Here is a 13928-nt window from a genome sequence, read left to right as displayed (position 1 = left end):
ACAGTAAAAAAATTTACCTTGTTCATCAAAGACATGGTAGCATTCCCATAGTAGTGTAAAGGACTGTTTGGGTTGTTCACGTTGTACTTGAAACCAGCAAGGTGAACTTCACTGCATATGTGAAATGCCAGTGTGAGGGCAATAATTCCTGTCGTGGGGTGTTTGGGTTTCTAAGAAGAAATCAGAAACTTAAAAAAGACAAATAAGCTACATTCTTCCCAGACCTAGTCTGATAAAGATGGATTTCTAAACATTAAAAAGAGAAATAGTTAAGCCATCATTATGTCCTAAGACTCAAGCCCCAAAGAGTACACAGTACTCTAAAAAGAACATAATACACTATGGCTAGTATCTTAGGAAGTCTCCAAAATATAGCTGTGGTTTTAGCACAGAGAGAAGTTGTGAATTGAAGAGTATCCTGCTGTGGTTGTTTGATCAAAAATGAAACATCGTAACATGAGTCCAGCTGCTATGGAAAAGGCAAAGCCTTAGGAGAATTGAGACTGTCAATAAAATGTAAGGATGCTCTGCTTACTATGGCCTCATCAACACTGCTCCTTCCTCTTCCCAGCCTTTGAGATATGAGTACTCCAACACACTCCCACAATGGTTGCTACCTCAAGAATATGTAGGACCTTTCAAACCTGCCTGAGCTAAGAGTCTCTTCTTCCTAAGTGGCATACCTCCGCTATTTCGTCTAGCATGAAGCTAACTAACACAGAGTGCTTGAGATAGTTCTCTACTCTGAAAAGCTACCTCCTTGTCCTGAAGCTATTCTGCACACAGGGCTGCTGAGCACCCACTAGTCATGCTGGCCTTGCTGTACTACTCTGGAGATGAGGGTGTAAGAAATGGATTATTGAGCCTTTGGAGAAAGAATCTATGAAGATCACACAAAGACAAACCCAAAAACACACCTCTCACTTTATTCTGAAACCTGTAAAACATCTGGTAATATCCATTTGATGTTTAATTTCTGCACACAGTTGTAGTCCTAACAAAATGACATCTAAACCATGGTCTTTAGTTTCCAAAACCTCTAATGTCCTTCGGTCCCCTTAGCTAGATCTTTAGTTCGAAACTACGTGATGAAACATACATACCTGATTTTTGGGGAAAACTTTGGGAAAATGAAGCAGGTGATGAGCTGCTTCTCTGATAATGTACGGATCTAATATTCTGATTTGGTATCGTTTATAGATCAAGTTTAAGGCTGGCTTCTTCCAAAAACCATTAGTGTCCTGAAATAAAGGACACAGAAAATGGGATGTTGTGAATACAGTTTTCTTTAAAGGGAAATACTGAAAGTAATTGAAACCAAATAGTTTTGCCAACTTACTATGTTGGTACCACTCAGTACTTCCAAGAGCCACCTTAAATCCTGTGGCTTAAAGACAATGAGAACCGCTGTGGTGTTGGGATCACTGTGAGTGGGATCTGAAAAGACAGACTCTGGATAAAAAAGCCTGAAGGTTGTCCTTTTTCCAACATCCTCTTCATATCCTAAAACAGGACCATTATTCATTCTGCGGATAGTAAGACAACAATATATACAGGATGAGTGGAGTATGAGCCATTTTTGTTTGGTTCTGAGGCTTCAGCATTGAATGAGCATCAGTCATGATTCCTGCACTCAGAAGCACCAAGACAACTGAAAAATATTTTCCAGTAATGACCAGGGAGATGATTCCTTTCAAGGAGACAGTCGTCTGTATTCAAAGCACTAATTACGGCATTAGTCATTCTGATCTACACAGGACTAAAAGAGATGAAACTATAAAACCACAGAATTACTATAGTTAGAAGAGACCTTGGTGAATAATCACACAAACCGAACTTGGATTGATAATTAATGGCCTTGAATTCCTGAGAAAGTTATATGCCTACAGGCTATATAACCCACAACTATATGGATGTGCACCCATGCAACTGACGAGCCTGAAGAGTCACATTTAAGTTAGTGTGAAGACCCACTGAAACTGTGTTCTGGGGCTCCAAAGATGACTCAGTAGTTAAGAGCATTTGCTGTTCTTCCAGAGGACAGAAGTTTGGTCCCCAGCACCAATATGCTGGCTTCACAACCATTCCTAAATCCAGTTCTAAAGGAGCCATTACCCTCTTCTGGTCTCCACGGGCAGCAGGCACAAACACACTTGCATACAAGCACACATAAAAGTAAGTCCTTTTTAAAAAAAATATTCTAAAATTAACTATATAAAAATTCTGTATCACACTCAGCACAATTAGACAAATTCCTTTGGCTACCAAACTATAAACAGTAAAAAGATCTACTGTTGGATCAGTGGATGCTTAAGGCCAATGTTAGACAATCACTGTTTGTGCACACAATATAAAGGCATTATATGAAAAAGGAATGTTTTGTTTCCAAAATAATGTCCCTTGGGAGGATAAATAGTGTTTGACTCATTTGCCACCAACTCTGTGTAATTCAAGACACTCGCAGTGGCTTTCAAAATGTCCCCATGGTGTTCCCTACAAAGGCTTGCTGAGGTTCTAAAAATTATCAGAGTTAAACATCTGTAAGTGGGAAAGAGGAAAAATCCAATTGTTTTATAAATTACCACAGCTCCTTCAAAATGGGTAATAAACAGGAAGTAAGATGACCTTGCTTTGCAGAAATCAGCTTGTAACCCAGGCAGTGTCCAGGCACACTGCAAGGTCTTCCCAGTGTGTGGTCTGGTCACCATGTACAATGGCTGCTTATAGCTATCTCTAACATACGGGGCAGGGGGTGGGTTGGGGGGGGTGACACAGACAGTAAGGGAGAGAGAATTTTACCCAGATAACAACCTTAGCTCCCCTTCCATTCAGAGAGTAGAGATAGAAAAGATTCCCCACATACTATGATGAAGGAACTATTGGTAGCTGTAACAATTGTATAGGTCTCCTTTCCATTACAGAAAATGAATCACCCTTGAACTCTTGACCCCGGGCCTCTTTTTATCCCAGCAGCTTCACTACTCAAGTACTTTAACCTTATGCCTTCTGAGATTCTGTAACCACCTCCAAGGCTCTGTTCATTTTCAACCGCTCGGAAGATTTCTCAGTAGTTGACCATACTGGTTTCTCCCGCTTTATCTTTGTTTCTCTCCTCAATTCACTCCAGTTGGGCTTCTTGCCATCTCCTCCCTGAAGCTTTGGTCAAGGGTGACAGTGACTGCTGGGCAGACAATCCAGCTGGCCCCCGTCTGCCCTTGCACAGCTTTTCATCACAACTGGACCCAACTGATCCCTCGTCCTATTGGCAACTGTGGTCACCCCGTTTTCTTCATGCCTCACTGGTAGATCATTCTAAGTCTTAGGAGCTGCAAACATCAGTGCCAGACTCTCTCACGTGTCTGCCCAGCTCGCCCAAGAGCAGGGGTTCTCAACCTATGGGCCGAACAACCCTTTCACAGGGGTTGTAGACCAGATGGTCTGCGGATCAAATATTTACTAAGATTCATAACAGTAGAAAACTACACCAATGAAGTAGCAACAAAAGAAGTTTATGGTTGGGGGAGGGGGCCACTACAACAAGAGTAACTGTATTAAAGTGTTTCACCGAGCCCTTGGTTTAAATACAGCTCTTAAGTCAGTCACTATTGAAAAGTTTTACGTCTTTATGTGACTGTCAGCTTCCCTACTGATATCTCAAAGACATCTCAAAGATAACATAGTAATACAGAAATTTTTATTTTCTTCCGAACCTGAGCCTATTCCGAACCTGTTTCCCAAACTTGCTATATAATGCTGTAATTCCCCAACCAATCAGTGGAGCTGAAAACAACCAGAGGTGCCCTTGCTTCCTCTATTTGCAGTACTTTATCTAATGAAGCAGCAAATCCTGATGCCCCTTTTTCCGTAACCCGGTTCTTGTCCGCCACTTCCCTTCTTCCCATCCATGACAATTCTGCCCATGCATCTACTGCCTCAGTACAGCATCTTCTCTTGACGCTTCCTACCATGCCTTGTCCCTTATGGTCTGCTGCAGCCAGAATACTTTCAAGACATACATGTATTTCCTGCAGCTCCTATCTAAAAGTCTTCAAAAGCTCCTAAAGGACTTAAATTAGCATGTGATCTAGTCTCAAACGTCCTGCATAGCCTGTTCTTTGCCTACCTTCTCTGTTTCTGGTTAGACCACTCTCTGAGCTTGGATTGTCTGCTGCTTCTCACAAAGTCAGGATGAAAGCTTCCTAAGGACCTGCAAAACATCCTCTCTGTCTGGAGTGCTCCCATTGTCTTCATATAGCTAGTCCTATATGGGTCCTTTGGTCTAGCTTCAATTTCACCCTTTCCCAAGTAGTCATTTGATAATTCTTTATCATCTCTATTTGTCTGTATTAAACTTATAATATCTTTTTATATTTTTAATTACTGTTTTTCCCCTTGCTTTAGAATATAAACCTCACAACAAGAACATTCTTATTATGCTCAGATCTCCCCTGTGGCTAACTTTGTCCCTGGCATACTAAGTGGACTTATTAAATATTTGCTAGATCAGTGATCTGAAATCTTGTTCACTGTACCTCAGTAACCAAGGCAGGAAGCTATATAATCGGATGCATAAACGGTCGTTCTGAAAACACAGCTGTGCTAGAGTGGGAAGCCACGTGCTTTTCAAGCAATTCTAGGTTAGCAAATAGGAGCTATGTTTACCTTATGATCACATCATAGGAGTCGATTTTTTCTCCTAATGTCTTATTCTTCAACACGCCTCCATTGCCAACCACCACACACCTTTTACACGGCACACTGTGGAGCAAACAGACAAGCGTGAGACTGAACAATCACATTTATGATTTGGAGTGATTCCAAGAACCCGTTCCTGCTTCCATTTGTCATCCAAGCAGAAAAATAACCAACTGTGCCTGGGGTCCAGAGGCTCGGGAAAAAGAATGCTGTTGGGGAAAGCATATCATCATGGTTGATGTCAACCCTTAACAGCTCATGCCCACGTGCATTCTCTCCTCTGTTCCTTAGCATCAGCAGGTAGGAGAGCGAAGCCTGATCGTCCCTGATAGACAAATGGAGAAATAAATTTGAGGGGGAAATGTATCACTCAAAGTCCCAACTCCGAACAGGTGGGACTAGCATTTGGTTCTGAACTTTCAGAGTGCCAAGGGGGTCCATCTCAGTATAAGCTTGCGGGTCCTACTAGCCTAGCTCATATTACATCGCTATCTACATCTTAAACCAGTATTCCCCACTCCTTATCTGCCCCTGGCTTTCGCTTGCATCATATGAGTGTGGAAATGACCAGTTTGGAATGTGGTAGAGGAAGGGCGGCTTTCTGCACCCTGCCTGTGCCTGCTTGAATTTCTCAAACATGACTGCTTCTTGGTGTTTCACCTAAACACAGTGTTCACTGTGCTTCTGAAAAAAGTTTGAAGTAGGGCACAAAGGGGATTTCCAAGGCAGAGTCAAACCCTAGGGTGGCACAGCATTGGCCCTCCGCTAAAGTGACCCTGGCCTGGAATTTTCTTGCTCTAACCATTGTCCACTAAGCCTAAGAAGTGACAGATCTCTAGGAGACGAGCAGAGGAGTCTGCTAAGGGGTCCTTCTTAACAGGAGAAATCTAAAGACAAATCTGGTTCTCAAGCCAGCAGCAGAGCCAACCCCCAAATTCTAAGACTTAAAACCTTAACAGCGAAACTGTACAAATGCTGTATAATATTTAAACCTGGAGTGTGTAGGAGTGGGGAAACATTTTTTAAAACCCAGTTGGGTTAAGAGATGATGTGTGTGTTCTGTAATCAAGTTTAACATATTTTCAGAGACTTGTATATTTCAGTGATTTATGTTGTGTTTTAACATGGATATTACAAAAGCACTTCTAAAAATATAAAATTCTTTGCCTGTTTTAATTATATTTATTCTCTGTCTCATGTGGGGGTACAAGTGTGCTGATCAGAGGACAATTTATGGCCATTGGTTCTCCCTTTCCATCATGTGGGTGCTGGCGACACACAGGTCACCACAACTGGCAGTGAGCACCTATACCTACTGAGCCATCTCACCAGCCCCAGTCCCCAAAACATTCTGACACACTTTAACTAGAGGCTCTTAGTTCTCAACAACTATGAGTTCTGCTGGCATCAGTATCTACTTTGCCAGATAAGAACAAGAAACAACAGTTTTATGGGTGTCAAGAATTTGGAAGCTGAAAGACAGGGGCATTGCCCAATAAAATTATCCAATAAAAAATAAAAATTATCCAATAAAAAGTGTGTCCACAAATCGTTGCATAATCAATACACATCACAATATGTTCTGGAGGTGTCTTCTTAGGTCTGCATATTTTAAGAAAGTGTCTGGGAAGTGAAGGTGGTCTGGGTGCATTACGTGAAATTTCCAAATAATCAATAAAAATATTATGTTAAAAAAATAAAGTAGTATCGTGCATTAACAAAGGAAAAAAGAAAGTAGGGAAGGAGAGAGAGAGAGAAAGAGAAAGAAAGAAAGCTGTCTCTAGAGACTTTTATAAACAAGTGTGACCTCAATATGAACTGGAGGAAGCCCAGCTCACCAAAGCCCCAGCTCCTCACTGCTAGAGGGAGGGTACCACTGTCAAACCCTCTTTTCAGAGTGTTACAGCTGTTCTCCTCGGGAGGTCTGTCCCATAAATGCCCTCCACAGGGAGCAATTCCTTCTCCAGAAACTCAGGGTCAGTTCTTTCCCAGGCTGATCCTGCTGAAGCTGGACATTCCTCACCCCCTCCTGGAAATCCTGACCAAGCCTGGGCACCTAGACAGGGTGGCTCAGAACCTACAGGTTAGAAGCAACAACTGTTTCCATGAGACAGCCTGAATGGAGATCAGGGAAGAGTATCAGTGATTATCAGTCTAACCCCTCAGCCTCCACTGAAGACTGAAAGCCACTTTCAGCTCTCTGTTTGGAAGTGGGGGTATTGAAACAGGGTTTCTGTGTGTAACAGATTTGACAGGAACTAGCTCTGCCTGGCCACTTTCAATTCTTCCATTCGGCGAATAACTAACTGCTTTTCCCTAAGTAGAGGGAGGAATCTAAGGGCTCTCTCTAACTTTTATCCTGGCCTGGAACTCCAGTCTGATACCAGACTACAGTCTTGACTACACCAACCACACAAGGGCAATCGCTGCTGGGGGTGAAGGCTCCCAGCACGCCCTCTGGGACTTACACTGGGGTTTCAATAAAGGATTCCAGGCTCATAAGCTGGAGCTCTGAAGTTCATTCCCGAAAGAGATAACTTGGCTCAGTCCCAAACTGGGCTAATGCCGTAAGGCTGCAATGCACTGACAGGGTGAACCGTAGAATTCCTAGCGTCTGCCTCCCTATCGGACCAAGTTGTATGTGGCATCATGAACAGCGAACCAGAAACAGCCGCCCTCTGTCAAGCCAGCACATCGATTCCCCAAAGTGCGAGTCCTGGATTTCCCACAGGTCTTACTAACACGGTCAGCCAAGAGAACCAAAGAGACAGGCTTCAGGCAGATCTCTTCTACAGGGTCCTGTACAACTAGCTCCCCCGCAGAGTGCTGTTCTTGGGCATCACAGCTCAGCATCAAACGCTTGGAGGAATTTTATTTTCTGTTCTCATCTTTGTCAGCTTTACAGGGCACGGGGAAGAAAGGGCCTTTGCAGGAAGAAAAACTCCCTAGGCATCCAGCGGAAACCCCATCCCTGAGATCACATCTTTCCTCAGAGGAAAAGGTACCACAAAGACTGATAGACTTTCCTGATGCTCACATAGGTTACAGGGAATCAGGGTAATGCTAGCATGGCCTGTTCCCAGTAGCATCTTAGCCACAGCTCCACTGCAGCCCTGGCAGGTACAGGATGATACAAACGGCCTGAACCACTGCTCTGAGAATTCGTTTCTCCCACACAGGTTCTCATGTTCTGTACAGGAACTGATGTCTCCAGCTCCCCGTGATGCACTTGACCTTGGACTCTGGCTGCCCTGGCACCTTAGCTAGGAGAGATTATTCCCAGAATCCTCTGGGGATTGTGGAACTTCATCATGTTTACTGTTTGTTTGTTTGTTTGTTTGTTCTGAGACAGGATTTCTCTGTGTAGCCTCGACTGTCCTGGAACTCGCTCTGTTGACAAAGATGGCCTAGAACACATAGAAAATCGGCCTGTCCCTCTCTGCCTCCTGGGATTAAAGGAGTGCACTACCACCACCTGGCTCATCAATCATATTTACTTAGCACCATCTTCGTGCACAAATAGCTGAGGTGAATTCTGAGTGCCTAGAAGAAAGGGTGGTGTCCTTTTTCTTGCCTGTCATTCCAGTTAAACCACTCCTTCATTTACAGGGGTTTTCAAAATCAGTTCGGTTCTCACATTAAGTGTGTGGACGTTACTCTCCCAAAATGTGTGGAGAGGCAGATTTGTTACTCTACCCTGGAAAAAAGTAAGGAAATACACAGAGCCCCAAGAGTCTGATCCACTAATCAAATAACTGCTGAGTGTCAGAACTTGTAAAAGTAGGACCTCAGCAGCTAGTGAGGAAGCAGGGCTAGGATTCACGTCCCCCAGATAAAAGCCATGCTTCTCCTGAAATCAGGCAAGACCAAGAGTCAGTGCTGTTTAGGGCTACAACTCCTGGCTGATTCACTACCCCACACAATACACAGAAAGTAAACTGTAGCAACCATTACAAACCATCTGTGATGAAGTGTCTTCATTACTGAGTGATGTTCTCTTTTTACCTTGGTAACATGCAATACATTAAACATGTCACGCTGTCTGTAGTGTAAGAATCTATGGCAGGTCCTACTAGCCAAGTTCTCAATAACCCAGCAGCCTACTTTTGTAAACCTACAATGGTGAGCTCATTATCCCTCACACTGATTGGTCTAGGGGCAGCCATGTGACCCATCCCACATGATTAATCAGATAGTAGGGAAGTCTGTCAGATGCTTTCAGAAAAGATTCTGCCCCTGGAAAGAGAATGGTATAAGCAACACATTTATAATGGTCCTCTGAAAATTGATTTGGAGTTAAAATTCATTCAGGCAGTTATTAAACAGGTGTTGACTAACTGTATTCTATGCTGGATACTGTAAAGGCTCTTCCTGTCTCTACCAGACATTCCAAGGAGAGGTGTAGGATCTGCCTCTTCCTTTCAGCTTTTTTTCAGCATACATTTATACTGTATGACATAAGGTTAAAGTAGAGGCCACCACTTTATACCTAAACAGAAAAAAACCACAGAGAGTCTGCCTTGGATCCCTCACACCATCGAGTCACTATTCAACCCCTCAACCAGAGACATGCCATAAAATGCTAAGACTGCACATAGTCTAAATTCAGGAAGCTTCAGTAAGAACTTCGGGTATAAATTGGCACTCCATAGGGTTGTACACTTTACGTTCAGTGAAGCCATGGCGGGTATCCTATAGGAACCACAAACCTGCTGACCTAAAGCTACTCAAGACTAATAATGCATGTTCAGTCAGAAATCTATATTTCTTGAAGCCAAACCCTAAAAGATTGTGCAATTAGGGATGGAGGCCAGGTTCTCTACTCAAGCTCCCTCAGTGCCTCTAGGAATGTGGCTTGATGATCTGACCCTCTCATCACAGTTTGTATGAAGTACAGAAACCACTGACGTCGTCCGTCTTGTTGTTTTTTTGTTTGTTTGTTTGTTTTGTTTCGTTTTGTTTTGGACAGGGGAGCCTCAGCTCTTGTATCTTATCTTAGCATCTGTGCAGAGATGGTAGGAAATAGGTAGGGCTGCCCTGTGCTTTTTACCACAAATGAACCCTCTGTTGATCACAACTTCCTCTGCTCTCAGCTCCTCCACCCTACATGGGCTTGGAGGTATACAGCCCTTCACTCAACAGAATGTCAGAGTGTGGACGGGATGCAGACCTTCACCACGTTTGTAGTGTTTCTAGCAAGCTTCTGTTCTTTCCAACTCTCACCGCAGGCTCCAGCCCTGCCTCTTCTCATAACCAATCCAACCCAGTTCTGCTGAGCCGACATAAGGGGTTCTACTTCAGCGAGCAGCTACACAGCTTCTACAACCCACCGCGCAGTTAGCTCCTGACCGCCTTAACACAGGTGCTTCCCTTAGTAGGTATTTATATGTAGTTACTGTATAACTACGTAGGCTGTGGGACTAAAGCAGTCTTCATCTGGTGGGTGGGGGTGGGGAAGCAAGCTTGTGCATTTTAAGTGGGAGCTGCAGTTCTGCATGCTAAGGCTTCTGTGGCTCCTCTCTGGGGAGGGGTGAAGTTCCATGGGAGAGGTTGCAATATCCTGAGGCCAGGACCAGGCTGGAGCAAGGGAGTGACAGGGACAACAAGGAAGTCATAAACTTAGGTTTGGGGCTTGTTTGAAGTGTTCCTTGCAGTTTTCTTGTAATGTCCGTCTTTAGTGAGGCTCACTGGGCATGGAAGTTATGCTCCCCGAGCTTAGGTGAATTGAGAAGGGAAAGCACAGGAGCAGTGCAGAGAGGCGTGGCTGGGCTATTTATCCCAGTTGACTTCAGGAACCTCCATGGCACATAAACACTTGGGGGGGGGGCAAAGAAACAAAGGAGAAAGCTCCTAAAAAGACTATCACCATGCTTCCCTCCACCCTTCTAACAGGACATACTTTTTAAATTATTATTACCTTTTGCTTATTTAGTATGAGAGAGAACACTCGGGTCTCTCTTTTCACTCTATGTACCTGAAGTTGAACTCGGGATGTCAGGCTTACTAGGTGGGCACAATATGACCTAGACTGGTGTGGGAGAATTGTCTGTAATCTGTCAATCGCATTTTAAATAAATGCTGATTGGCCAGGCAGGAAGTTTAGGTGGGAAAACCAGACAGGAAGTAGAGGTAATGCAATGAGAACAGGAGAATTCTGGGAAGCAGGAAGCTCCCTCCACCATTCCTGCCCAGACCACCAAAGAAGCAACATGTGAACTGACAGCTGAAAAAGGTACCAAGCCATATGGCTAACATAGATAAAAATAATGGGCTAATATAGTTATAAGAGCTAATAAGAAGCCTAAGCTAATGGGTCAATCAGTTTATAACCTAACGTAGACTCTGTGTGATTTACTTGGGACTTGCCAGCTGTGGGGTACCGGGTGGGACAGAAACCCCAACAAACAAGCAGGCCCTTCATTTTACACTAGACAACAGGCAACATCTCCCATCACCTTTCTAGCCAGCCATGGCCAGTGCCTCAGTTTACCCCACAAGAGTCATCAGTGGCTGAGAAGGCGTATTTAATGATCGATTCTGAGGGTAGAGAAGAAGGAGACAGTCTGAAAAGCTCCAGCTTGTGAGACTTGCCAATCCCTGTGATATAAATAATGGCTCCAAAAGGCAAGCTTCCAGCTAAAACTGCTAAATTTGGAGCTGGCAAGAGATAGAGCTCTCCCATGTTGGCCCTTCTGGCTCCAGCTCATCAACAGGTACAATGAACAATTATGTGTAGCTTCTTGAGAGGTCTATATGCAGAAGGCAAGCCTCAAGAAAGGGTTCATGCCCTTTGCCCATTCCTCCTCCCTTCTGGTAGGAATGGAGACATAATAGCTTGGACTCCAGCTTTCACGTTGAACCCTAAGGAATAAGCCATGTACTGAGCAACAGCAGTGTCCAACACAAAGAAGCCTTGGCCCTGATGACCACAGAACTGCTAGGACAGGCCTGCAAACTTCATACATGTAAAAAAACATGAGAAAGATGAAAGTATCCAGCTTACAAATTTAACTGATACTTCACATTTTTTCCTTCACAAAGGAATTTACCAAAGCATTAGACACTTTTGATTTAGCTATCTAAAGCAAACTAATGTGACCTTAAAGCATTCTAATGTGACCTTAAATCATTTATACTTAAAACAGCAACAAAAATGTTGGTTTTTTTTTTCTGGAAATGAGAAAGAGTACAGAGAGGAGAAGATGAAGGTTTGCAGTGGATGGATTAGACATAGCCTGATGGGAGTGGAAGGATTAGCAGCAATGTAGGGGAAACAGTGGGCACAGCCCGATCAAGTCAGTAAAGAAGAACAGATAAATGGCTGAAGATCTCTCTTTGCCTGAGATATCTAGGAAGGCAGCTGAATCAAACAGTCTAGTAACAGTAAAAGGAGACAAAAATGAAACTTCTACTCGCTGACTCTCAAATACAACAATTTACATTTGCAGAACTGTTTTCAGGTCCCTGATCTTGCTCTCTGCACAGGCATCTAAGCAGTGGAGTTGTAGGCACCTCAGTTCTCATCCTCGCTCTGCCATTTCCCAGCTAGAGCAAGCTGTCTCTCTGTCCAGCCTTACTTTTACCTTTTGAAAACTTAGAGGAAACTGACCTAAAGGATATGAGCCAACCATCTTCACAAATCAAAACTCTACAAATGAAAACTATGTAAAATTTGAGATGCATAAGTATGTCTCTCTGTGTGTGTACGTATGTGTACATGCACAAAACTCAAAACTCTTGATATGTGGTAACAGGGTGGTAGTGATACATGCCTTTAATCTCAGGGCTCAGGAGGCAGAGACGAGCAGATCTCTGAGTTTGAGGTCAGCCTGGTGTACAGAGTAAACAACCCTGTCTCAAAAAACCAAAACAAAAAACAATTTCTTGATATGCAATAAGTTGAAACTGATCAGTAGGTGGCATAATTTTGAATTATAAATTATAACAAGTGGCAATAGACCAACCATACATATTCCATATTTCCACAATCTGTGTCTTTCGCAGACCTGAAAGATCTCAATAAAATGTAGCACTCCTATCCAACTCTGTGCTCTGACTTCCCTCTCCACGTTCACGTCTGTGTCCACTATAGTTTCCATGGTTCTCAAGGAATACCACTGCACTCCCGGACAAGAAGAATCCTACCATTCCCTTCTTATATACAGGATTGATTTCCACAGACCATCTCATTCTTTATGCTACTCCATGGTCCAAATTCTAAACTGTATCCTCAAACTTTTTGAAATATGTCCACCTTTGTGAAAGTAAGCTGCCTACCAAGACATCCAATGGGGTTTCTATGGATTATCTTGGCAAGAAGATTTTCTCCACACAAAGCAACATTTGTAGATAGAAAACAGATACCTCAGTAAGTTGCCTGCTTCCTTCAAATGTAATTCTCAACAAAAAGGAGCAGAATTGCTTCCAAAGTTCAATAGTCAACAGTCAGGAGCCCTGGGGATACGCACAGAAGGTGTGGGGAACCAGTGCGGATGGAGGCTCTGCACTGGTTAGCAGTACAGGAGAATTCATTCCTTCATAGAAACAAATTAGAGATGATGGACATGGGTCAAAAATACCACGGGTGGAAACTCCTGTTATTCATCACTGAAACACTGAAAACCGAGCCAGCCAATGCTGCAACTTCTATATTAATTTCATAACTTGCTCACTTCCAGGGGAATGAGAGTAGAAATAACTACTGGAGTTTTAACAACACACACATCCAGTAGAATCGTCCAGAGTACTTTGCATTTCTTAGGGCAAATACTTTAAGTAACTTTAAATAAAGCTGAAAGTCGGAGAGAAAGAAATAAACTCACTTGTCAAACTCATCAAAGAGATCACAACTCTGCAGCTTTGAAAGGACAGTTCGAAAATATACCGCTGGAAAACAAATACAGCATTATGAACAGAAGGCTAACCATATCTTCTCAAGAGTCAGCGAGTCACCCAACTCCCCAGCTCCCAGACTCTTTCTAAGCACCATGGCTGTGTTGGAAATGATCAGTGAAAATTGACAACTTATCTACAGTTTGATCACAATACTCAAAAAGCACACTCAAAGTAGTAAATATCTTGAAGTTATTTCCTAAGAGTAAGGATCAGTGTAAAAATAGTCACAAAGAGTAATAAAAATTAGCAGTCAGATGATTCTGAACCATAAAATGGAACTCAGTGAATTTAAGTCAATTAGTCATACATACATACGTGTGTGTATCACATATATATAC

At 43.1% G+C, this 13928-nt stretch overlaps 1 protein-coding gene across 3 annotated transcripts in view; it reads right to left on the bottom strand.

Annotated features, from left to right (window-relative positions):
* Nucleotides 1-13928, bottom strand: part of St3gal6 (ST3 beta-galactoside alpha-2,3-sialyltransferase 6) — a 60211-nt gene that overhangs the window by 5349 nt on the left and 40934 nt on the right. For all 3 annotated transcript variants that reach the window (XM_048422382.3, XM_048422378.3, XM_048422381.3), the window contains exons 6-10: nucleotides 13518-13581; nucleotides 4663-4758; nucleotides 1340-1526; nucleotides 1104-1241; nucleotides 18-170 (exon numbers count right to left, since the gene is read on the bottom strand). In XM_048422382.3, the coding sequence (XP_048278339.1) occupies nucleotides 18-170; nucleotides 1104-1241; nucleotides 1340-1526; nucleotides 4663-4758; nucleotides 13518-13581 (638 nt within the window). The remainder of the gene's footprint in view (nucleotides 1-17; nucleotides 171-1103; nucleotides 1242-1339; nucleotides 1527-4662; nucleotides 4759-13517; nucleotides 13582-13928) is intronic.

This window comes from Myodes glareolus, chromosome 2, assembly GCF_982192425.1.
Source record: "Myodes glareolus chromosome 2, mMyoGla1.1, whole genome shotgun sequence".
NCBI lineage: Eukaryota > Metazoa > Chordata > Mammalia > Rodentia > Cricetidae > Myodes > Myodes glareolus.
The sequence above is the reverse complement of the archived record's forward strand: the minus strand, read 5'-3'. Positions and strand labels throughout refer to the sequence as shown.